General features: G+C 36.4%; 2 protein-coding genes across 2 annotated transcripts; both read left to right on the top strand.

The window, feature by feature from the left end:
• The first annotated feature begins 2,045 nt into the window (after nt 1-2,045).
• On the top strand, nt 2,046-10,066 carry LOC133881192 (uncharacterized). Its single transcript, XM_062320138.1, has 3 exons — nt 2,046-2,430; nt 8,142-8,771; nt 8,961-10,066. Exons 1-3 carry the CDS (start codon nt 2,046-2,048, stop codon nt 10,064-10,066), a joined length of 2,121 nt encoding a protein of 706 aa, XP_062176122.1.
• A 1,992-nt stretch (nt 10,067-12,058) lies between these two features.
• Nucleotides 12,059-14,263, top strand: LOC133882458 (L-type lectin-domain containing receptor kinase IX.1-like). The gene has a single exon (XM_062321643.1). The coding sequence runs from the start codon at nt 12,098-12,100 to the stop codon at nt 14,138-14,140; it is 2,043 nt and encodes a 680-aa protein (XP_062177627.1). The 5' UTR covers nt 12,059-12,097; the 3' UTR covers nt 14,141-14,263.
• The last annotated feature ends 11,781 nt before the right edge of the window (nt 14,264-26,044 follow it).

The raw sequence follows: 26,044 nt of genomic DNA, 5'->3' as shown, positions 1-26,044 counted from the left end.
TCATTTTCGTTTACCATACAACACCTTATATAATGTACCAACATTATTAGATACGAGAAATATTTAGTTTCATTCTATTTCATATCGTTTGTCCATCTAAGTATAAGAGATATCCAAATCTATTAATGAATATGTGTGACCCACATTTTCATTCAATAGTAAATTTGCGCAAGAAATGTGCAGTAGAATGACACCAAATATATCTCATTAGATAACGAGTAATGTTATGAGCAAGACTCTTGTTGTTCTCGAGTCATTCTAAGATTAATGTGGCATTTAAAATTACCATTAAATCAAAATTTAATAATAATTTAACACACATTTAATATCAATTTTAAAAGGCACGTCAATTTTCTTCATGCCCTCCTTATAGCATTACTCTTAAATAACACAAACATAATCTAAATTTCACAGTAATCACGAGCAGAAGAATGGTGACCAACAACTGACCAACTAAGTAAGGATAATAAATGGAATAGGAAACAAACTAGAAATATGTGATCAACAAAAACACTAGATATTACTACAAAAAATTGAGGTTTTTGAGTCCTTTTTTGTTAGTCTCGTTTTAACAAAACGACACTAACCTATGTCGCTTTTAACAAAAATGACTCCACTTTTGTTAACCTTATATATATATATATATATATATATAGCACTACATAAGTTGTATTTAAGGCCGTAATCGAGACGAGCTGAGCTTTAAGATTTCAAAACTGGCTCGTTTATGAATTGAGCTTAAATAGTCAATTTCGAATTCGAGCCGAACTATGAAATGTGTATTCAAGTTCGGCTTGTTTAAAATTCGGGCGAACTCGAGCTCAAGCTGTTAAAAATGCCATTCAAGCTGAGCTGGGTTACTGAATAAGCTTGGCTCAACTAGAGCTCGAGGTAGGTTATTAAATTTTTCAATATGTAATCAAAGCAGAATTATGATGACCATGAACCTATTATAACTTTGCAGTTAAGCGTGCTTATGCGATAGTAGTACTATGATGGATATCATCATAAGAAGTTTTATTCTGAAAAACCAAAAGCGGACAATAATGTATTGTATGGTGGGTCATTACATATATAACTATCTCAAGAAAGTAAAAGAAAAAAGTGAGTTTAATTAAATCTAAGAAAATGTGATTCACACCAAAGAATAATATAGGAAGTCAAATAAAAACATCTAATCTTTTTCAAGATTTATGAAAAAAGAAACTTGCAAGCTCACTAAAGTATGTGATACCCCCAAAGTTATGTCACATATTTGATGAGAACTGAGAAGATTGTAAAGGTATTATATATTAGTGTAAGTTTAACATTGGTTAATTTCTTAAATATTACTAAATAAGATTATGTTTTATAAATGACTTCAGAGAATTCTAATTATAATATGGACTACTCCTTTTATAATAATAGTACAAATGTATATTAAGTAGTATTTTGCTTGGGTGTGGATGAGTGAGTGCTACATTTTGGAGTTGGGACATCAACCCCACATATAAAATGGAATTTAAAGGGGGCCTTTAAACTGGTCTTTAATTACATATAGATTTAGCCCCCACCCTTTTAACGCACGTGATATAACCAATAAAATGTGTTTCTAGGAACATGTCAATGGCTTAGTTATGTCACTGCATGTCTGCATGGATCACATTTAATGGGCCTTACGTCTACTATTATTGTGATGAGCACGCTACACGTGGTGTGCTAAAAAGCAGCTGGTTGTCTCTCCAAGTAGCACCGAAGCCGAGTACAGATCCCTTGCTATCACCACTGCTGAAGTCTACTGGTTGAGAATGCTTTTCTGTGAAATTCAGTTTGCTCTTTCATAAGCTCCCATCATTTGATGTGACAACATCAGTGTCTTGGCTCTTGCTTCTAATCTTATCTACCATGCTCACATCAAATATATAGAAATCGACTACCATTTTGTGCGAGAAAAGGTTATAAATCGTGACATTATGCTCAAGTTCATTTCCACACATGACCAATTTGCCGATGTATTTACCAAAAGATTATCATCTGCCAGATTCTTGCTTCTTCGTTCCAAGCTCATGGTGGTCTCCTCCCCCATTAGCTTGAGGGGGGCTGTTAGAGAATCTTCCTCTCCAACACATGTATTGTTGGCTGCCACAGCCATCTTGGCAGCTTCTCATGTGGCCACCAAAGCCTCACCACATGCAGCCCCTTTGGCTGCCACTTCACCCATAATGCCGAACAATGATTTTACTACAATCTCCACTTCAGCTCAAGTTAATTCTACAGCATCCATTTGTCAATTTCCATCAATAGACAAGGCCAATAATGATACAGCCATTGATTACATTCCGAATATAGCTCATGGCTCTACAATCAGACAAGATACCACATATCATGCCTCTCATTATGGACTCACAACTAATGCAGCAATCTATGATAGGAAACCAAGTCATCCACAAGGCAAATTGTCCTTCACCATATCATGCGCATTAATAGAAAGGAAAGAAAACCGAAGATCCTCACATGTCAAGCCACGATTCCCTCAATCAGCCTTATAAAGAATTGCATTTACACTCACCCCTTTTGTACTTTTTACATTCGCCACCACTCAACTTCTTCGCCGACAAGATTTTTTTTTTTTTTTATATAAGTCGCCGACAAGATTTTGAGTATGCCAAATAATTGCTGGTCAAAGAGACACTTGAGCCGCAATTTCAAAACTGGTTTGGTGGCATCGGCCCGAACTATTGGATCCCTCTATGCTTGAGAATCTATATCAATCGGTTGGATTTTCATCAGAAAAGGCATGGTGAATTTGACACAAAAAAAAATAAATTAAGTTTATTATTTTGGTTTTTTTTTTTTTAAAAAAAATGAGAGGTATTATAAGAAAGCTGTTAAAAAAGTGATCATATGCATACACGTGACCACTTTTTCATCTAAAGTGGCGGCTGACTCTAATGGAAAGAGTTTAAATGCAAGAAAATAATAATTTGACATATTAAAATGTCGCACATGTGAGTTATTCAGATTAAATAAAATATAATCCCTATTTAATTATAAATTATTAATATTATCTTGTGACTACTTGCACATATATTTACTACTAAAGAATATGTTGGTCTCTGTTTGTATCCGGTTGTCTCAAAAGCGCGTGAAAATTCACCTTCAATGCAGTGGTTTTCAACAACTCCGAAGACTTTTTAATCTTTTTAAATGTGGTAGTCTATAAGTAACCCTAGGGTCTATATGGGCTCTCAGAATTATCTCATGTAGACTATGGACCTTTTTTTTTTTTTTTTTTTTTTTTTTTTAAGTGAGTTTATACTTTATATGAAATTAATCTCGACACATCTTTTAAAGTTGATGCATCTAACAATATACATAATGCCACAACATTTAAAAAAGTAAGGAAGATCCTATTTTAATTTGAAGCAGCATAGACAAGGAAGATTTGCTATATGTAATAGTGTAATGATTTGTGACAAGAGTAATGTTAGAAATTATATTTTTATCTTACAATTATCACACAATCTTGATGTCAACCAACAATTCAATTATTAATTGAAAAGAATAATATTATTTAGTAAACTTTTATAGAATTTATAAACAACTGAAATAATATGGCATTGAGAACCAACCTTTTTATTAGCAATTGTAAAAAACAAATTTTTTAATTTATGATTGATTCTCACTCCATACCCCAGTCTCCATGCATCACCATACATTCAAATTTACGATGCTAGCATGTACGATTTGTTAGAAAATAAAGATGTGAAAAATACAGATTGAATTTATGAAATTAAGCAGAATAAAAAGTGCATGGTATGACTGCACTCTTCTAAATTAAAGCGATTATGAGTATGTCTCTTAAACAAATATTCATTCTTACTTATAAAATAAATTTTGTAAAATAGAATATAACAATTTTGTGCTTAAAATTTAATACTGTTCGAATATAATTTACAAATTGCAAATTTTAAACATTACTTTAAACAAGTTATCAAAAATAGTTTGGCCAATCCCAATTTTTATTTTTTTTACTTTAAAAAAATGAGCACGTGATGGAACCACTTCCAAGATGACACCCATGTGACCGAAGGTGGGTGAACGTTTTTTTTTTTAAAAAAAAATATATATATATAAAGGCACATGAACCAAGAACAAACAAAAGAATAGAAAAACACTAAAATCAAGCATAAACAGAGAAAGGAGGTGGATCCTTTCAACTGACAATAGCGACAAAGGGAGCATGGGAAGAACAATGAAAATGCAGTCAGGAAAATATTTGAATGCGGCTTAATGTATTACATAATGGGTATGTTTGGCAATTGTGCATAATAGAGTAATGAATTGTTAATTTTAGAATCAGTAAAAAGTGATAGATGTGATATAAAAAAAAATTGTATAGAAAAATGAAAATGAAAATTTTGTATTGTAGTAAATTTTTTTTATTTGAATAGTAATAAAAAATTATTTATGTGATATAAAAAGTAAAAAAAAATTGAAATGTTTTAATGTTGATTATTATTAAAAAATGTGAAAATGTTGATTGTTTTGAAATGTTGATTGTTTATAGCTATCACATCCAATTGATCAAATTGTTGAAAATAAATTTTAGATGGCACACAAAATTTATGTTGAAATAAAATAATATCAATCTAAAAATTAACAATTAAACAAATAATTGGTTAAAAATATTATTATTGATGCTAGACCATATTAATCTGAAATAATAATAATAAAATAAACACAATACAAGAGATTAAAATTAAAGCAAAAGAAAATCTCACAATGCTATAGAATCACGCAAGAGTATTGTCTTTAAAGATTGATTTGTGTTTCTCGGAGTCTATAATTCGGTGTGATCGGATCCCTTGATACGCAACCTCCTAAGATTAGATTATAGCGTTTATCTTCGTTAATGACACACTTTCAAAAACGAAATTCAAATAAAACAACCATTTGATAAAAGATGATGAAGGACTACAAGCCACACTTAAATGACTAAAATATAGTAATGGCTGAAAAATTATTCACGATGGAATATATTGGACACTGTACGTACTGAATTTTGAGCCAAGAAGAAGTCATTTATACAAGCTCATTGGAAAACTCAATTTATAGAAGAGTAAGTAAGAGTGAGCATCAGATTTTTTCTTAAAGACCATGACAAAACATTAACAAGCAATGGTCAAAACGTATAAGAATTTTTTAAGGCTCAAATGGTAAAAACATTTTCCTTTTCCTTTTAAGGCTCAAAGCTTTAAACAATAAAACACAATGTAAATCAAGAGTACTGGGCATCAGACCATTAAAAAAAACTTACTAAACATACCAACTGTCAAAACGTTTGCAAGATGTTTGGACAGAAGTGAAGAACTGCGAAAAGAGTTTTTCATGCAAAGGTCCGAATACTAAGGTTGCCTGTCCGGCTTCACTAAAATATTCACTTACCAATAGATGTCTGGACATGCGTTGACCCGTCCGGACACCACCGCCTAGGAAATCGTTCATGACTTATTTGAGGGTTTCCAGAGCCTGTTTAGGGCGTCTAGGCAATGTTTGATCAAGAATTCCTGTAAAGAATTTCATTGTGCTAAAAGAAGGTTTATTAAACATAAACATTTACATGTATCTCTCTTAGAGTTTATGTTTGTTATTATTGTAACCGTTCAACCGTTGAAGTCTAACTGAAGATGAGATCCAGTTAAGGGATTAATAGAAAAACTCTCCAGACGGGTTTGGGAGAGAGACAAACAAATAGACACTTGTTAGAATTTAAGAGAATGACTGCTGTAAAGGGTTGTGAATACGTACTTCTTGTAATTAGTCATTTCTTTTGATGATTGATTTCCTGGAGTTGGCTGTCCCAAAATCAGAGACGGAGGAGGGGGGGGGCCGGCAGGGGCCATGCCCCCCCCAATTTCTTGAAAATTTTTTTTTATAAGGATGATAAAAAAAAAAAAAAAAACAATTCTAGCCCATTGGCCCCTTCTCAAATGATGTTGGCCCTTACCCAATTAATTTTTTTGCCTAACCAAATAACCCTAAAAAAAAAAAAAAAAAAAAAAAAAAAAAAAAAAAAAAAATAGGCCCTCTTCAATCTACAGATTTGCCATAAATATCAAATGCCGCCGTCAAGCAATTTTCTAGCCAAACAACTGAATCAAGAATTTTTAATATTTAATAAAAAAAAAAAAAAACTAAAACAAGAATACCTTCTCCACTACTCAGTACTCTCCTCCAAATCCTAAACTCACTGCACGCTAAATCAAACTCCACGGCCAAGCACAGCACCGGGTGGGAGAATAGATCTATCGCCCATCAATGCGTAGAGTCTGGGAAAACAACCGATTTGTGCTTCTTCTGTAACGTAGCCAGCGCAATATCACTGTAAGTTCTCAAATCCCTAATTTTTTCTTCAATTTTTTCAGTCATATGGTGAAGAACTTAAGAAAGAAGAAGAAAACTGAAACATGAATTGGGGAGAACTGAAAACGGGAAGGGGAAGAGTCGGAAGACTCACTGTTTGGAAGAACTTGAAAGTCTAGAGAAAAGAGAAGCCAAGAAGGGAAGAAGAAGGGGCTAGAGAAGAAGACAAGAGTCAGACAAATTGAAGAAAAAATCAAAGAAGTCTTTAACTAGCCTGGCCAAATCGTAGAATGTAGAAACCAAGAAAAGTCAAAAGGGGCTAGAGAAGAAGACAAGAGTCATACAAATTGAAGAAAAAATTAAATAAGTATTTAACTAGCCTAGCCATTAGCCAACTCGTAGAATGTAGAACCAAGAAAAGTCCAAATAAAAGACAAGAAGTCAAAAACAAAAAGTAAGACAAATTCTTCTTTTCTTTTCTCATATTTGCACCGTTTAAGAAGAAATTTGTCTTCTTCTCTAGCCTCTTCTAAATAAAAGACTTAGTTTAAAATTGAGAAAAATTTAAAGTTCAAAACCACCAACTTTTCCTCCGGAAACGGGAGAAGTTGAAAAAAGTGAGAATGATTATTTGTATTAGTGATAAATTATAATAATGTTTAAAGTGGTATTTGAAATTTGAGAAAATTTTAATCCTTTAAAAAAAGTGAGCTTTGTCTTATTGAATCTTGATATTTGTGAATGATGACTTAGAAGTTGTGGATCGGAAGAGTAGTCTAAGTAGAGTTAATGGGTTAATTAAAAAAGAAAAATTGGGTAAGAGCGAGAATTATTAAATAGCTTAAATGGTTTGTTTAGTGATTATTGAATGTCTTGTTGACGATTTTGTTTATTATTTTTTTCAGTTTTTACTTTACAATATTATAAAATTTTAATTTTGGAAATTGTTGATTTAATTTGATTTTTATGACACAGTACATCATTTATATCGCAACACAGAAGCGGTGCAAAATCACTCGACGCAAGTCACGCTTTTTGAGGTTAGTTTTCAAAGCTCAATTCTTAATATAAGTGGTATTGTAATTTGGATATTATGGTTATTAAATATTGAAAATATTAGTTATTATAGTTTATAAGTCTAAACAATTAATCGGATAATTTGACATGTGAAAGCTATTATATTCTATTGTTTTTTTTATGTGAATTTGTTAATTGCTAACTTATAAATATTTTTTCTTGCTTTTTTAAAGACTCCAATATAACCATGTAAATTTATTTGTAGATGATGGGAAAGCCAAATACAATACTTGACTTTTTCAAAAGAAAAAATGCACAAAGTTCAAATGCCAATGTTAGTGATGCATCATCGCCAACTCCTGATATCATAGTTTCTGAAAATTCTTCTAAAAAATCTCGAAGAGTTGATGTAAATGAATTTGATATTAGTTCATTGGAGTTTGATCCTGGATTGCGTCGTCAGATATGGGAGTATAATGTTAATCAACGGGATGAAATTCGATGAGCTTACATTAAAGCTGGTCCGTACCAAATAATCCTCCCACATTACCCAAAATCTGGAGATAAAAATCATCTTCGTAGCTTTCAACCTTCGTGGTACAATCTATTTCCTTCATGGCTTGAATATTCGTGCGAAAAAGATGCAGCATTTTGTCTACCATGCTTTCTCTTTAATAAGCCATCTGGGCATCCTACGCAACGTGTATTCACTATAGATGGATTCAAGAGTTGGAAGAAAGTTAGAGATGGAAAAAATTGTGCTTTTCTCAATCATATAGGAAAAGATCCTAATTCATTTCACAGAATTGCTGAGAGGTCATACGAAGACTTGAAGAACCAGTCTCAACACATCCAAAATGTGTTTGAAAATTTCACTTCTGAACAAATTGCAAACAATCGATTGCAGTTAAAAGCCTCAATTGATGTTGTTCGAGTGCTTGCATTTCAAGGTGTTGCTTTTAGAGGTCGGGATGAAAGTGTGGATTCAACGAATCGTGGAAATTTTCTTGAAATATTGAATTTAATGGTTTCATATAATGAACAGATTGCTGAAGTAATAGCTAAAGCTCCAAAAAATGCCTCTTATACATCACCAATGATACAGAAAGAAATTTTACATATTTTTTCAACCAAAGTGAAGGAGACAATTTGCAAAGAAATTGGTAATGCAAAGTTTTGCATAATGGTTGATGAAGCTCGTGATGAGTCAATGAAAGAGCAAATGGCTATAGTTTTAAGATTTGTCGACAAAGATGGTTTTGTGCGGGAACGTTTTTTTGGGCTTGTTCATGTCGCTAATACCGCGGCACCAACCCTACAAAAGGGTATATATTTTGTATTGTCTCAACATAAGTTAGCCATTGAAAATATTCGAGGGCAAGGATATGACGGTGCAAGTAACATGCGAGGTGAGTGGAATGGGTTGCAAGCTTTGATTTCAAATGATTGTCCATATGCCTACTATATTCATTGTTTCGCACATCGTTTGCAATTGGCATTAGTGGCAGCATCAAAAGAAGTTATTCTTGTTCATCAATTTTTCACTAATTTGAATTCTATTGTCAATATTGTTTGTGCCTCATGCAATCGATTTGAAGAATTGCGGATTTCTCAAACTGCTGAAATTGCTTACCTGATGGAAATTAATGAGATTGAGAGTGGAAGGGGACTTAATCAAATTAGTACTTTACAACGGGCTGGAGATACTCGTTGGAGTTCTCACTTGAGATCAGTTTCTAGCTTGATCAAAATTTTTAGTCCAGCTTGTGAAGTTATTCTTAAAATCATTGATGTGGAAACTACTTCTTCCCAACGAGCAGAAGCAGATTCAGTTTATCAGGTAATGACTTCATTTGAATTTGTCTTCATATTGCATCTCATGAAAGAAACGATGCAGATTACGGATCATCTATGTCAAGAATTGCAATCAAAATCTCAAGACATTTTAAGTGCTATGAATCTTGTTTCATCAACTAAAGCATATATCCAACAATATAGAGATGATAAATGGGATGATTTACTTACCAATGTAAAGTCATTTTGCGAGAAACGCAATATAGATGTCCCAGATATGAATGCCCGTTATGTTGAGAGGCGAGGTCGAGCTCGCCATCAACAAGCCGACTTTACAATTGAACAACATTATCGAGTGGATATTTTTTGTGCCTCTATAGATTCTCAATTGCAAGAATTAAATTGCCGATTTAGTGAGCATGCAGTGGAGTTGCTTATTCTCGGCTCAGCTCTTGATCCTCGAGCCGCACGTGAATCTTTTAGAATTGATGATATTTGTCAGTTAGTAAACAAGTTTTATCCGCAAGATTTTACTGATCTTGAAAAGGAACAGTTGGAAATAGAACTTAACCATTATAAGCATAATGTAGTTCAACATTCGAGTTTCCAAGCACTGTCAAATATTTCTGAATTGTGCCAATGGTTGGTTAGTACCGGAAAATCAGCTATCTACCAACTTGTTTTTCGAGTTATTGTACTTGTGCTTACTCTTCCTGTTTCTACCGCAACTACAGAACGATCATTTTCAGCTATGAATATTGTCAAAACTAGGCTTCGCAACAAAATTGAAGATGAGTTTCTAACGGATTCTTTAATGGTGTATATCGAAAGAGAAGTTGCTGCTACAATTAGCATAGATTCAATCATAGATGATTTTCGGGATTCAAAAAAACGGCGGGTTCCATTTTAATTGGTGTTTTGGATGAAATTTGATGTATTATGAAACCCTTATTTTCTATAATTACTTTTGTTTAATAAATTTTTTTTTTTGGTTCCAAAATGCCTTGGCCCCTGCTCAAAATACTTTCTGGCTCCGTCCCTGCCCAAAATGATTTTTCTCTTTGCTGCAAAGAGTTTTCACTTCGCAACAAAAATATATGTGTTAATTCTTTTTACCGCTTTACATATTTAGTTGAGGTTACTTAGGAGTCTAAATTTATTCAGGACCAAAAAAAGCCCACTGCAAGGGAACAGACTTGGCAATTTACCTACTGATCGTGTTTCTATTTGTATTGCTTTTTCTTTCTTTTTCTTTTTTTTTTTCGTTTGGGTTTTATGGTTACGGAGCTCACCTGCTTAATTTGATTTTTCTTATTTAAGATATGATTCTCCACCACCTGAATATACAACTTTTCACCACCTTATCTATGTGGCAAGGTGGTCTCCCACTAGCTTTAGAGTTTTTTTTTTTTTTTTTTTTTTAATTTTTAAAAAATAAAATAAAGTGGGGAACTACCTTGCCACATAGTCAAGGTGGTAAAAATTTATATATTTAGGAGGTAAAGAATCATATATCTCTTTGTGTTTTTTTTGTTCCTATGTTAAAAAAATAAAAATAAAAATAAAAAAGAGAGAAAAAGAAAGAGACTTGGCAATTTACGTGTACATTTCAATATGAACTGCTTATAAAAAAAATAAAAAGAGAGAGAAAAAGAAAGAGACTTGGCAATTTACGTGGACATTTCAATATGAACTGCTTTTGAAAAAAGCTTGGCGTGTTTGTTGGTTTGAAAAAAACAGAGACTTGCTTGTCATTCGTCAAATTAAAGAGGAATTGATTGCTGCACCTTGCATTGAATTCGAGCGAGAAAATTTAAGGTGTGTCTGATATACTTTTTTATTATTATTATTATTATTTTATATGTTTTCCTTTTTCTTTCATATAAGTACATGAAGTAAAAATAAATAAATAAATAAATAAATAAAAACATAAAATAAAAACACTAAAACTGGTGGATCCTTTCCGCTGAAGACCCTGCAAGGGTGACTTGACTATTTCTATCACATTTCAATATAATTAATTATATGAGCTACTTTTGGGCAAGCAAAGCTTGGCGTGCTCTTTTGGTTTGGAAAAAACGGAGAGTTGCTTGTCAGTTTTGACATTAACTGACAATCAACTCTACGTTTTTTCTATATATATATATATAAAATAATAATAATAAAAAAAAAAACTCTATGTTTTTTCCATTGAATTTGATCGTGAAAATTTATATCTATCAAATCCCAACTTGTTTCTACATTTATATCTATCACATCCAATTGATCAAAGGTATAGGTATGCATGTCTACCTACCAACGCAAATATTTATTTCTTTTCGGCAGACAAAAATGTATTGCTGTTTTCGCGTACAATACTCTCTTTTATACGGTATGTAACATATATGAATATGTGACATAGGAGTATCAAAAGTAACAATTTAAGATTTCTTTTCCTTTTTTCTTTAGATAAATTTGAATTTGATTTAAGTGCTATAAAAAAAAAATTACACGTCTATGTTGTAATTGTTTTAAAGATTTAGATTTAATTTCAAGAGTTTCATGAAAAACAGAAAATAAGTGAAATTAAATCAGAACTCTAAAAATAATTAGAGCATAAATTAATACTGTTGTTTTTATTTAGAGCAGCGTAAGCCAATTAAATCCGCTAATGTTTACCGTGTTAGTTTGAAGACGTATAATGGTTGGCTTTTCTCTTATTATAGCACTTCCACTTTATTTTAGCTTTTCATGTTACAATCTGCAATTATTCTCACCCAACCTCCCTTCCAAGTTCATATCATGACCAAGTCCTGGAGAATTTTCTCACACGCGCTCCCTTCTGTTTCAGCCTATCGGTCTGCCTATTCAAACCTGCTTTATATAATCCTTTTTTTAGCTTTTCTTATCACAATCTGCAATTTCTTCTCATCAAACCAAACCTTCCTTCCAAGTTCCAATCATGGCTTGTTACAGCTACAAAATCAAACATTTCCCATTTCCAAAGCCCCTAATCCTCTTTTATCTCTTATTAATGGTCACTGATTTCTTCTCACTACTATGCCCATTTACGAGTGCTTTATCCTTCAACTTCACCAGTTTCGATTCTTGTGGCTCCCCTCTAAGATGTGAGGGAGCTTTCGCTCATTACCAAGTCATCCAACTCACCGGCAACCAGGTCCAAAGGGTTAATGTTGGTCGAGCCACGTATGTTAGTCCCATGCACCTGTGGGACAAGGCTTCTGGAAACCTCACAGATTTCACTACCAATTTTTCCTTTGTCATTGACTCGCAAAATAATACTAATTATGGAGATGGGCTTGCGTTCTTCCTAGCACCTAATGGTTCAACGATTCCTGAAGCCAGTGGAGGTGGCGCTCTGGGTCTCGCTAGCCGTGGCCAGGAACTAAACTCGAGGGACAATCCTTTTGTTGCTGTGGAGTTTGACATCTTTTTTAACCAAGGATTGGATCCGCCCGGCGTACATGTAGGTATTGATATAATCTCCCTGGAATCTGTTGATAATGTCCCATGGTTGGGGGGTAATATTTCTATTCTTGAAGGCGGGACCAATGAAGCTCGGATTAGTTATAATTCTACTTCTCATAATTTGAGTGTTATCCTCATTGATAGGAGAAACAATGCTATTGTAGAGCAGTCCCTTTCTTATAAAGTTGATTTGAGAAATCACTTGCCTGAATGGGTAACTTTTGGATTCTCAGCCGCAACAGGAAGTTCTTTTGCAATGCATAACATCCTCACGTGGAATTTTACTTCAACTTTGGAAGATATTGTAACCGGACCAACAGTGGCAGACAGTCCGAGTCCGAGTCCGGCCCCCAAAAGAAGGAAAAACAACAAGCTTGGATTAGCCATGGGGTTGGGTGTTGGTGGATCGTTTGTGTTTGGTGGGTTGGCTTTAATTCTATTTTGCATGTGGAAGAGGAGTAGGAGTCAGACCGAAGAGGATCTTGCCCTTGATAGTTGCATGGATGATGAATTTCAAAGGGGAACAGGACCAAAGAGGTTGTCATTTCAAGAATTGGCTCATGCCACCAATAATTTCAATGAGGAAGAGAAGCTAGGCCAGGGTGGATTTGGTGGGGTTTATAGAGGATTTTTAAGGGACTCAAACTCTTTTGTTGCTATTAAGAGGGTGTCAAAAGGGTCTACACAGGGGATAAAAGAGTATGCATCAGAAGTAAAAATTATTTCTCGATTGAGACATAGGAATTTGGTGCAACTCATTGGCTGGTGCCATGAAAGAGGAGAACTGTTACTCGTCTATGAGTTAATGCTCAATGGAAGCTTAGATTCACATCTTTTTAAAGAAGAAAGCCTAATGATATGGGCAACGAGGTACAAAGTTGCTCAAGGGTTGGCATCAGCATTGCTTTACTTGCACGAGGAGTGGGAACAATGTGTGGTGCACAGGGATATAAAATCGAGCAACATTATGCTCGATTCAAACTTTAATGCTAAGCTTGGAGATTTTGGGCTAGCTAGGCTTGTGGACCATGTGAAAGGGTCACAAACTACTGTTTTGGCAGGCACCATGGGCTACATGGCTCCTGAATGTGTCACAATTGGGAAGGCTAGTAAGGAGTCAGACGTCTATAGTTTTGGAATTGTCTCTCTGGAAATTGCTTGCGGAAGAAAACCAATCAAGCACAACGCCCCTGAAGATCAAGTAGTCATGGTGGAGTGGGTTTGGGAGCTGTATGGAATAGGAAAGGTACTTGAAGCAGCTGACCCAAGGCTGGATGGAGATTTTGATGACCAGCAAATGGAGCGTTTGATGATTATTGGGCTTTGGTGCGCTCACCCCGATCGCAACCTTAGGCCTTCAATACGGGAAACAATTCATGTTCTCAATTTTGAGACTCCATTGCCTATTCTCCCATCAAATATGCCGGGGCCAACACATCCTGCTCCACCAGTGAATAGACATGCAATGTCACTCTCTATTGCCAATATTTCTACTAACTATGTGGAGGGACGGTAGCCATATTCAAGCAATAGTTACACCAATTCTTCATTTATCTAATTCACACAATGTAGCTCCTCCATCTTCATCGCATTTTCTCTGTGTATAATGATTTGCGATAATTCGAGTAGTCCTATTTTCTGAGGCAAAAAATTATTGTTTCTAATTTTGAAGCCCCATTGACTATTCTCCTAGTGAATAGACATGCAATGGAACTCTCAATGTCCCATGTTGCTTCTGATTTTGAGGAACGACCAAACGTACCATTCTTGAAGCAATAGTTTGTAACACACAATAACAATCCCCAAGTATTACAAAAACTATAATAATGTTATAAAAAAAAAAAAAAATGAGAAAGTATGGAACGATCGATGTGGTACGAGAAGCTTTTAACCGCACTGAAGATAAATAAGTGACTAGAATTAAGTAAAACTGAATAACCATACCAAAAAAAAAACCAAAAATTGAATGAATATATATACACATACATATGAAAATATATCTCATTATAGTGCTATTTGGTGTGCTATATTATACTCACTTTTTTGCTTATTGCTTGAAGAATAATGTTTCTTGTACAACTATAATTACTTTTTATTTTTATTTTTTTTATGATCGATCATCAGATTTGTTTTCTTACATGTAGGCCTTAAATATTCAATAATTAATCTTAAAAAAAAAATTATTAGAATTGCATAAAGTTATGCAAAAAAACATTACTCATCGTGTGAATATTCGTACAATGGTTTTCTAACTACCACAAAGAAGTTACAATGACCAAATGGTTAGAAGATCAAACCATATATAAAATACTAGAAAGCTTGATTATGTCCAACTTTCAGAGCCGTAAAAGGGGTTAAAGCAAGTTAATTTTCCTTCTAATTAGGCACATGACCATAAAGTCAAACGGTAATAAAAGCAATTATGAAACAAGATTTCCTTTTAGTCAAATGGTAACTTGTCTTAAATTCAGAGGGTCCTAAACGTATGAAAACTATATTGTGTTAAACACAAACAGTAAAAATAAATAAAAAATCAATGGATGGTAAGATATTTTATTGACTAATAATTAAAAATCAATTGCTTGTGCAATTTTTAAATTTTTTTTTTTGTTTAAATGAGCAAATAGCTGAAAAATAATTTCAACTGATTTTCCGAAGGAGCTGCTTGTGTCCATGTGGGAGTGTTTAGGTCCAAAGAAGGGTCCAATCCGTGTTGTCTAAAGGAGAAGTTGTGTAGTTTTAGGATTGGATAAGCAACTCATGGGAAGGGGCCCAAACTAATCTATCATCTCTTGGGAAGAGAGGTAGGTGGATGTTAAGGATTTGGGTGGCAGAAATGGGGTAAAAAATGTTATGGATAAGAGATGAATTCCAAGAAATGGAATTATCTTCAATGAGATCCGAAACATTGAGATTAGGAGGGCAGAAAAGGAAGTTCTAACCCAACGGGAATACCAAATGTTGAGACCTAAACCCCTAGAGACAGCCCAACATGCCCCTTTCTCAATCACAGGCCTATTTTTGAGAATGCCCTTCCAAAGCCAAGAGGAACCAATTTTGATGGGGGAATATTCCAAAAAGCTTTACATTTCTCAAATATTTAGCTCTAAGAGCCCGAACCCAAAAAAGATCATGATTTGAATGAATTTTCCAACTTAACTTGGACAAGAGTGCTTTGATTTGAAATTTCATAGTTCTAATACCAAGACCCCAAACAGATTTAAGAGTATAAATGCTTTTCTAAGACAAGAGAGTGAGATTCTTATTCTTTTTTTGGTGGGGAGTCCCACCAAAATTTCAAATCAAGCTCAAGACAAAAAGGATTTAGGAAAAAGAACAAGGTCATTGTAATTTGTGTATGTAGGAATTGCATTAGCCACAGTTTGGATCAATGTTGTCCTACCCAGCTTGAGAGGGCAACTTAGATTTCCAACCAGAAATGCGGTTAGATATCTTGGTTTTTAGATCCTCAAAGGCAATTTTTTTTTTTTTTTTTTTTTTTTTTTTTTTTTTTTTTTTTCTATGGATAGAAAGAGGGTAGATATAATGGATCCTTGAATTGAGGGGTTGCAATTTTTGCTAAACAAGATACCAAATTTTGCAAAATTGACCTTTTCCCTCACCAAATACAGTAGGTATTGGGACAATTCTTGATAGAGGTTAAGCTTCTTCTATCAAGCTTTAAAATTTTGATGCCATGATTTCTTTCCCCGTTTTTCTTCTCTAAGGATGAGCCTAGAGAGTATTTCCGATCCCATGATAAAAAGGTAAGGTGTTAAAGGATCGTCTTGCCTTCAACCGCAAAATGGAGAGAATTTTTCAAATGGGGAACCATCCATCAAAAGAGAGAAAGAAATCGTGGATAAACATTGTTGAATCCAACGTATCCAAATTGAGTTAAAACCGAGCAATTTCAAAATTTTGAAGAGAAAATGTCATTCTATAAAGTCGAATGCCTTTTCCATATTAAGGTTTAAGGTCATTAAACCACAATTGCCTTTCTTTTGTTTTAATGACTTGAAATCAAAAATATATCACGGTTTTAAAAACTATTGCAAATGATTATATAAACCTAGTTAGTACTTTTGTTTACATTCCGTCCAATTATTTAACGACTGCCACTTCAAATTCACTTACAATGTGACAGGTGTCCCTTCTCATATATAGGGGTTGCTCGAGCCACTCCAGATTTTTAATATATATATATATATATATTAGTTTGTTTTTGTTTTAAATTTTTTAATAATATTAATGAGACATATAAGATATGTGATAAGTTACTTATTAGCTTGACATGGAACGCAATTAAGATATTGAATGAAACACATTTTTTGAAACTCAGGAATTCGTTTAATTTTGACTTAAATCACTGGTATTAACAAAGCATTATAAAGCATTTAATCCTGAAAAGAAATGGGAGAGGGGATGTGCGTGAAACACTACTTTACGCAACTCCCTTTTTTTTCTTTTTTCTTTTACAAGTTGGCCTATCCTATTTTTATGAATATCAAGGACAAGTATTTTTTTTTTTATTTTTAATAGGTGGCCATAGGAGTGTACAAGCGATTGCGGTTGCTCACTCCTAACCACAACCGCAATCAGTTTAGGTGGTAATAACTTTTAAATAATTATGACAATTGCTAGGCTGGTTAGCAATTAATCGTAATGGATGGTTATGCGGTTATTGAATGTTGGTTATTAACCGCCAATCGCTTTTAAGTAATAGGTCAGTTTGAGCATCTTTTAGCAATTTCTTATACTATCAAGTTTGAATAAGTGCCTAATTGAAAGATCATTTCACTTATTATAATCTGGTATGTAGTTATCTGGTCATTATTGATTAATAACTGCCCCGATTGTACCATTTGCTGTAATGACCCATTTTTTTTTTTTTTTTTTTTATACAAATCATTTGCATAAACATTAATCTCTTAAAAATACAAATAAATCCTCATAGTGGCACGATGATGTGTTGCAAAGCCAACACATGTTATAATTTTTTCATAAACAACTTTATATTTTAAAAATCTCTTTGGAGACCTTTTATGAAAGCAAGGTAACTTCACACTACATTAAACAAACAATTATTCAAATCAAAATATCTATAGCACTAGAAACAATATATAAAATAATATGACATGAAATGATCTTAGAAGGGGCAGAAGATTCACTTTCTTCATCTTTGAATGCAGTTAAGACAAATCCTTGATAGCTAGCTAATCATTTGAGTATAGGTTTAAACAAATTACTACCCTCGTACCCACAACTAAGAAAGCATACTAATACAACTACGGGTTAGGCTTACTAGTCAGTTGAGAATGGATTGATAAGATATTTGAAATTAATCTGCCATGTTATTAACTTATAAATATTAGTCCTTTAGAAATTCTTTTTAGAAAGCCAAATTATATATATATATATACATATGCAGTTTTATGACCGCTTATATTTCTTACAAAACCATATGACCTTGTTTGGTAAGGGAAAGGGAATTGGTAGTGGGAGTTGAAAGTGATAGATGCGATATAAAGTAAAAAGAATTTATATAGAAAAGTGAAAAAGTTTTGTATTGTAGTAAATTTTTTTATTTAAATAAAAAAAATTATTGATGTGATATAAAGTTAGAATGTTTTGAAATTGATTGTTTTTGGGATTAGTGAAGAGGGGAAGGGAGAATTTTAATTCTGTTGCCAAATAAGCCCTATAATCATTTAATGTCTTTATGAACAGTAACTCATTGTGAGATATTTTCATTTTTTTGGCCTGCTACTACATTAAAATTCTAGGATTTAAGTTATTACTATTATTATTAATATTATTTAAAACCCTTGTGCGAAATCAAGAAACACCCATATTGAATTTGTGATCAAAACAATATAATTAATTACTACACTTTTATAAACATGTTTGGGCATGGATAAAACGTATGATACAAAAGAAATGGAAAAAACAAATTATGTTTCAACCAAAACGTTATGTTTATGAAATACCAATGGATTTTTCTAAAAAAAATAAAAATAAAATCCGGGGCAGTGTGCTAGTGATAGTGCAATCAGTTGAAATTTAGTAAATAAATAGAGCTTTAGTAAAAGAAAAAGAAAGGAAAAGAAAACAATGGCTAAAAGAAAAGAAAAAAAAGCAAAGGATGTTGGCTTTCAAAAGTGTGCATTCCCATCATGGTATGAAGGTCCACCATATCACAAAAGACGAAAGAAAGAGATTTAATTCTTGTACAACACCAATACAACAACTGTACAACAACCCCTCACATGAGGGTGGGCCCCAGTATGTGGGACCCATCCTCATGTGAGGGATTGTTGTACAGTTGTTGTATTGGTGTTGTAAATCTAATATTTTCCCGAAAGAAAGTGGTAAGGTCGGGTGAAATAAGCATTATTACTACAAAAAGGTCAAAAAAAAAAAAAAAAAGGAAAAAAGAGGAAGAGAAACAGAAAGTCTAAAATAAGCTGCGTAAAAGGCATTTCGACAAACAATTTCCGTTAATGCAACTAGGAAGACAAAGAAGGGACTCCATGGGCCACTTGTTGGGTGCTAAACGTTTTTCTATCCTATATCCACGGATCCTCATACAGCAGAAATAATGGCGCGCAGCAACATATGCAGTAACATTTAGGAAGAAAGTAGGACTTTTTGAAGTGATTTTTGAAGGAGATTCATTGAATGTTATTAAAGAGGTGAATTCTAATCCATCTTTTCTTTCTAGCGTTGGTCATTTGGTTGAAGACATTGGAAATGAGGTGGGTTTTTTTAGAACATATTCTTTTGTTTATGTAGTAGAGGATTGAATGAAGCTGCTCATATTTTGACTAAGACTGCAATGACTAATGTTGTTGATGATGTTTGGTTAGAAGAAATTCCTCCTTGTATTTTGGGGATTATTACTAGGGACCTTCAAGTCCTTAGATCCTAATTTTGTTGTAATGTTGGGATCAATTTTTATCCTATCAATGAAGAAGTAGAGCTTTATGTTTAAAAAATAAAAAATAAAATAAAGTAAAATGAAAAGATAAAGAAGGAAGAAAAGTCTACCCCTACCACTCTTTGAACCGAAAAAAGGAAGAAAAGTGATGAGAGGCAAAAGACGATCACCCGACCCTTTTTTTTTTTTTTTTTTTAAAAAAAGACAATTTTAATTTTAATTTGTTTTTTATAAAAACATTTTAAAAAAAAAAAAACAAACGAAAAAGAAAAAAGAAAAACCAATTTTAATTTTTATTATTTCTGAATAAATTTTTGTTAATTTTTTTTTTAATAATTTTTTTTTTATTTTTTATTTTATTTTAATAATTTTATGAAGGGTGTTTTTGTCATTAGGTGGATATTGACACAATTAGTAGTTTGGGGGGGACATTGACATTGTTGTTGAGACAGATTCCGGTAGGTGATGTGTCGATCAGTAATTCGCCCGTATGCTCCTTATTCAAGTCCCTGTAAGAGTAAGCTGTGTCGGGGGGATGCTGACAATCCCGCTCCGATGCTTAAGTAAGTGTATTGTTTGGTAGTAAATGTGCAAAGTAATGTTAGAGAGATTTAATAGTGTACCTTAATATCTGAAAGGTCTCTGGTATTTATAGAGTTTGAGGAGCAGTTAATTGATTCCCTAAATATTCGGGAATCGGTAGTTGAAGGAAGCGTGGTTTCGGGGGCACGGATATTTCGGGCTTCACGACTGCTTATCCCGAGTGCATGATCTTATGTGTCATATCCCGGGTACTTTCGAGATATACGCGGACGTGGGTGCCACTGGCTATCCGAGTCGGATAACCGGGTCGGTTGAACAGGTTGGGCCCTAATGATCTTGACGGGCTCGGATATATTACTCTCTTGAACTGTATTAACTTGGTCGGGTGGACCCACTGGGCCTGGCATTCGGGTTGGGCTTGACACCCGAGAAGGCCTATACTATCCCCAACAGTTACCCCCCAATTCTCTTATATTTTGTGCTTTAATAGCATTTAAGAACCATCAACCAATCGTAACTTGCTTTATATTTCGAGACTAGGCCAGAAGCATACCGCCGAGAATAGTCGACGGGCCTTTTATATATTTCTACACTGAGCCGGTGGTGTAACTGGACGTTCACTTTATTTGCTGCTTCAACCGAGTAATATTGACCCGAAAGCCTTTGGCGTCATTTTTGAAAATCCCGCGCTTTTCAGGACAATCCCGTACTTTTTGAAATTTGAATTTTAAACTTCATATCAAAGATCTCGGGTGTCAGAGCTTGCTGACGCAGGCGACAGGCGCATTTAATGCGACTCGACGCCGATTCAGCTTTTGAGGTGCACTAAGGCTGTCAGGCGAGAAACTGGAGTCCTTTCGGCTGCCGGTTTTGAAGGATGGAAATAGTGCTAGTCCCTCGAGCTCTCGGTTATTGGTAACCGGCTGTCCCGGGTCATTCCCCTGTATAAATACCTATTCCTCCGCATTTAGTGTTTCTCACTGAACTTTTCTTGAATTTTCGAAACTCTTTCTCTCGATTCCTTTTAGACTTTTCCCAACATTCTTTCTTCACTTTCTTACAAAATTTTTGACATGGAAGAGTTTCAAAGGGTCGACGTTCGGGAACTTGAAGAAGAGGAGGTCTTCTCTTAAAACGAAGACGTCGCCGATCAAGACGATGAACCGGCTCCCGGCGATGCGGCTCCTCGGGCTCTAGTGCCTCTTGACCACCACGGGGTCGTCAAGGTTTCGGTTGGGGACGAGTTCCGTCTTCGGAATAACTATGACATCCTCCCCTCGGTTCTGCTATATTTTCAGAATCCGGTTAGTAAGGAGATCCAAGGTGGTGACGTTGTTCTTTACGAACGGATGCTGCTGGCGGGAGTTCAGTTCCCATTTCTAGATATCACCCGGGAGTTGGTGTTGTTCCTTGGCATTTGCCCGAGTCAGATAAAACCGAATGCGTGGAGATATCTCTTCGCATCCTTCATTCTATGGCACTCGGTACTTGAAGCTCGGATGACGATTCCGAAATTCTTCAATGTGTACAGGGTTACTTACAAAAGAGAGGGGGTCGTAGAGTTCACCGTTAGGAACAACCCAATCTTTATCTACCCTTTCCCAAATTACTCCAACAACCGAGGGTGGAGATCCGAGTTCTTCAGGGTCTCGGGTGACTGGGAGTCGGTCGTACCCCTGCTAGACAACCAGAGGATGCCTCGAGAATGGAGACCCATCCAAGCCGATTTGAGGGAGGCTCCAACCTTGAATGTAACTGGGAGGAGGAGGGTTGCAACTATGTTGACGTTCTCCCAAACCCCGGGGAATGCTGTGAAGATAGACTACGACAATATTGTCACTAAAGAGAACATGCAGAAAGTTCTCAAATACCAAATCCCCACCGGCAAAGTTTGGTATGACCAGAAAGGAAAAACTATGGTGAGGAAATCCGGGAACGAAGCAGCAGCTACCCCCCGGGCCAAGGCCTCGGAAGTTGCTCCTGGGCCGAAGAGGAGCACGAAACCGATGATAGGTTCTTCTAAGCTGAAGATGGTCAACAAATCAGCAACCATCCCAAAAGGGGTGGTTATATCTGAGGGTCGACCGGTCAGGGTTTCTACCATGGCCATTTCTTACAAAGTGAGTGAACTTGCGACCGAGCTAACGGAGTCTTCCGAGAAGGAGATTTCCACAACTTCTGCTTTGGCCACCCTTGCCAAAGTAATTGAACCTGGGAAAGAATCGACTGAGGCTTTCGAGGAAGAGCCTCCCACTGCCCCCGCCTTGGCAGAGGAGGAGACTCGGGCTGATTCACCCGGGGATCGCTCGACAGGGATTACTCAGGCACCCGCCCTTAATGTGATCCAAATAGAAGATGAACACGAAGAATCAGAGGAGGAGGTTCGAGAGTCGGTCAAGCGCAAAGGAAAGGAAAAGGTGCATGAGTCACTGAAGAGGAACCACTTCGCCTCGGATCCAGAACTGTATGCGCTTACTCTAGCAAGTGAAGTGGAACTCCTCTTCTGTCCCACACGCTTTATACTGCCAACCGTTTTGGCCATACAGGAGATCCCGACAAAATGCTTTCTTCTGGACTCCTCTACTTTAGCGGCGCCAAACACTGGGGAGCCTTTAAGTCAATCCACGATTGGAGACATCAAGACTCTCTTGGAGCTTGAGGCGGCATTGACATCCGGGGACTGTATGGTGATGGAACCCGAAGATCATCTAGAATCCGGGGTGGCAGATTTGTAGGAGCCGATCAGAGAAAGCTTTGATCCCAACCTGGTGATAGACCCCCCAAGAGCCGAGGACCTTGAGGAACCTCAGCCTGAGGATCAAAACCCCTTGCCCAGCCGCGGGGAAGCCAGCACGTCCCGACAGGGAGCATTGATAGCTTCATTGAGGGAGGGCTTACTGGCCTGTCCCTTAGAGGCCCTGCTGGAGATACTCCCGGAGGAGTCTTCATCTATGTCCGGGACCGAGTCCTCGGGGGAACTTGCGGAGGCACTCCTTCATGCCCAACTTCAAGTAAGCTTCATGAGGCGAAAATAACTTTACACTTATTATTTTTCTGCTTACACACCCACATTTTTTTTTTTCTTTAGGGCATAATAAGGTCGGTTGCTTTGTGGCGAGATCACCGAGAGTCAACTTTCTTTGAAGGCCAAGGTTGCCGAGATGCAGTTCTGGATTCAGGAGCTGGAATTTGAGATCTCTTAGATTGAGGATTTAGAGTTTGAGATTGAGGCCTTAAAAAAGGAAATTCAGATCCGAGATCGGACTATTGAGGCTCGGGACCAGGATCTGGTTTTAGCTCGGAAGTAGGTAGAAGAGGCTCGTGCCCAAGCTCTAGAAACTGAAAAGACCCTCGATCAGGTGTTGACCAACCTGACCGAGGCTAATGAAGCGAAGACAGCTCTGACTGCTTGGGTACAAGAGGTGCAGATGGAGAGGGACTCACTAGCATCCGATAAGCAGGCTCTAACTGAGAAGCAAAATGAGGCTCATGCCAGGCACAAGAAGCTTCGGAAGAAGAGCCATCATTACAAGTCCAAATCCAAGAGCTTGAAGAAGCAACTCGACTTGGTTCCCTGGCTCCGAGGCCTCAGCTAGGGCCAAGGATCAAACTGGGGATTTGAGAGCTTGAGGACTATGCTTCTTCACCCGGAAGTTTTCAAGGTCGATCCGGAGACTGTGACTCCCAATCTTATCGGGATGCCGGAGACTACTACCAACAAGCTTCAAACCTTGGGCATGGAGTTCTTTCCGGACGTGACGGATTGGATCGAGGACGCTCCAAATCCTTTTTTAGATGATTTGACATTTGGGCCTTCAGTCTCTGAATGTACTCCCGGGAATGAAGAAACCGGGGAGGTTGAAGCTGAGGATGAAAGGGACTCAGCTGGGAGCCCTATTTTGTAATTTTTTTTATTATTATTTTTTTGTAATTTGAAGTAAGATTTCAAAGTTTTACAACCCAATTAACTTGTAACCAAAGTTACTATTGTGCAATTAAAATTACTGTTTTAATTTAATGTGTTGAATAGTTGCTTGTTGAATAACTGTCGAGTTGAGTTGATTTGATCTAGTCTGACTTTAAATGTGTCAAGATCACCAATGACCGGTGTGCGTGCTCCGAGTCAATTGCGTTTCAAAGCGAGAAACACAACACTTGATTTTGATTTGATTTGATTTGAGCCGGTTTGATTTGATCTGGTTTGACTTGAACCGAGTCACCCCCTAATGACTTAGACAAATTGCCGAATTTTTCTGAGTCATTACCGAGGAACATGATTGCTACGCGTGCTCCGAGTCGGTTGTGTTTCAAACCGAGGAACACAATACTTGATTTGATTTGATTTGATTTGATTTGAGTTGGTTTGACTTGAACCGAGTCACCCCTAATGACTTAGGCAAATTGCCGAATTTGTCTGAGTCATTACCGAGAAACATGACTGGTGCGCGTGCTCCGAGTCGGTTGTGTTCCAAACCGAGGAACACAACACTTGATTTGATTTGAGCTGGTTTGATTTGATCTGGTTCAACTTGAATCGATTCATCCCCTAATGACTTAGACAAATTTAAAAATGTTTGAGTCATTACCAAGGAATATGACCGATTTGTGTGCTCCGAGTTGGTTGTGTTTCAAACTGAGGAACACCACCTGATTTGATTTGACTTGATTTGAGCCGGTTTGATTTGAACCGAGACAATAGTTTTAATAATACAATCTGTACAAATTCTGGAATAATTGAATTTACTGAAAGCATAAACTGTTACAGGTGATTCACATAAAGTATTTCTTCAGATACTTGGCATTCCATGCCCTCGATAGTTTTTTGTCGGATGTATCGATCAGGTGGTATGCCCCTTTTTCATGACACCGTATCACTTCGTAGGGTCCTTCCCATTGAGCTCCGAGTTTTCCTTTAGTTGGATCTTTGGTAATCGGGCTTACCTTCCTCAAGACCCAATCACCGAGTTGGAACTTCCATGGGTTTACCGTCTTATTGAAGTATCGGGCAGCTCAGTCCTGGTATGTTGCCCATGTGACCTGTGCTTCATCTCTTCTTTCTTGTAACAAGTCCATATTGAGCTTCATTCCTTCATCATTAAGTTCCAGATTGTAGTGTGATACCCGGAAGCTTGGTGATCCGACTTCAGCAGGAATGACCACCTCGGAACTGTATGTTAAAGAGAATGGAGTAGCACCAGTGGGAGTGCGTGTCGTGGTATGGTAGGCCCAAAGTACCTCGGGGACATACTCGGCCCAAACTCCCTTCTTCCTGCCGAGCTTCTTCTTCAGTGTTTTGAGGAGTGTTTTGTTCGTGGCTTCCACTTGCCCATTTGCCGGGTGGTGAATCGGAGTGGAATAATAATTTCGAATCCGAAGTTCAGCGCACCATTTACGAAATGGGGTCCGTAGTCAAACTGCTTTCCGTTGTCAGTAACAAAAGCATGTGGGATGCTGAATTGACATATGACCGAGCTCCAAAGAAATTTTATCACGTTGTCGGTGGTGATGGTGGTGAATGCCTCGGCTTCAGCCCACTTGGTGAAATAGTCTACTGCGACAAGAAGGAATTTCCGCTTTCCCTTACTCGAAGGCATGGGCCCGACTATGTCAACACCCCATTTTGCGAATGGCCAGGGCGAAGTGATCGGACTGAGTTTTTCAGGGGGGTTCCTCATTACCTGAGCAAACCTTTGACACTTGTCGCATTGCTGGACCAGCCTGACTGAGTCCTTGTTCATTTTTGGCCAGTAATACCCGGCTCTCATTGCCTTGTGTGCTAGCATCCGAGAGCCTGAATGGTTCTCGTAGACCCCTTCGTGTATTTTCTTGAGCACATATTCCACCTTCGAGTTTGTGAGACATTTGAGAAGTGGCTCAGTATACCCTCTCCGGTAGAGTACTCCTCCAACAAGCACATATCGAGCTGAGTGCATTTTT

This window comes from Alnus glutinosa, chromosome 11 (genome assembly GCF_958979055.1).
Source record: "Alnus glutinosa chromosome 11, dhAlnGlut1.1, whole genome shotgun sequence".
Classification (NCBI taxonomy): domain Eukaryota; kingdom Viridiplantae; phylum Streptophyta; class Magnoliopsida; order Fagales; family Betulaceae; genus Alnus; species Alnus glutinosa.
Note: the sequence above shows the minus strand (reverse complement) of the source record. Positions and strands in the feature narration are given on the sequence as shown.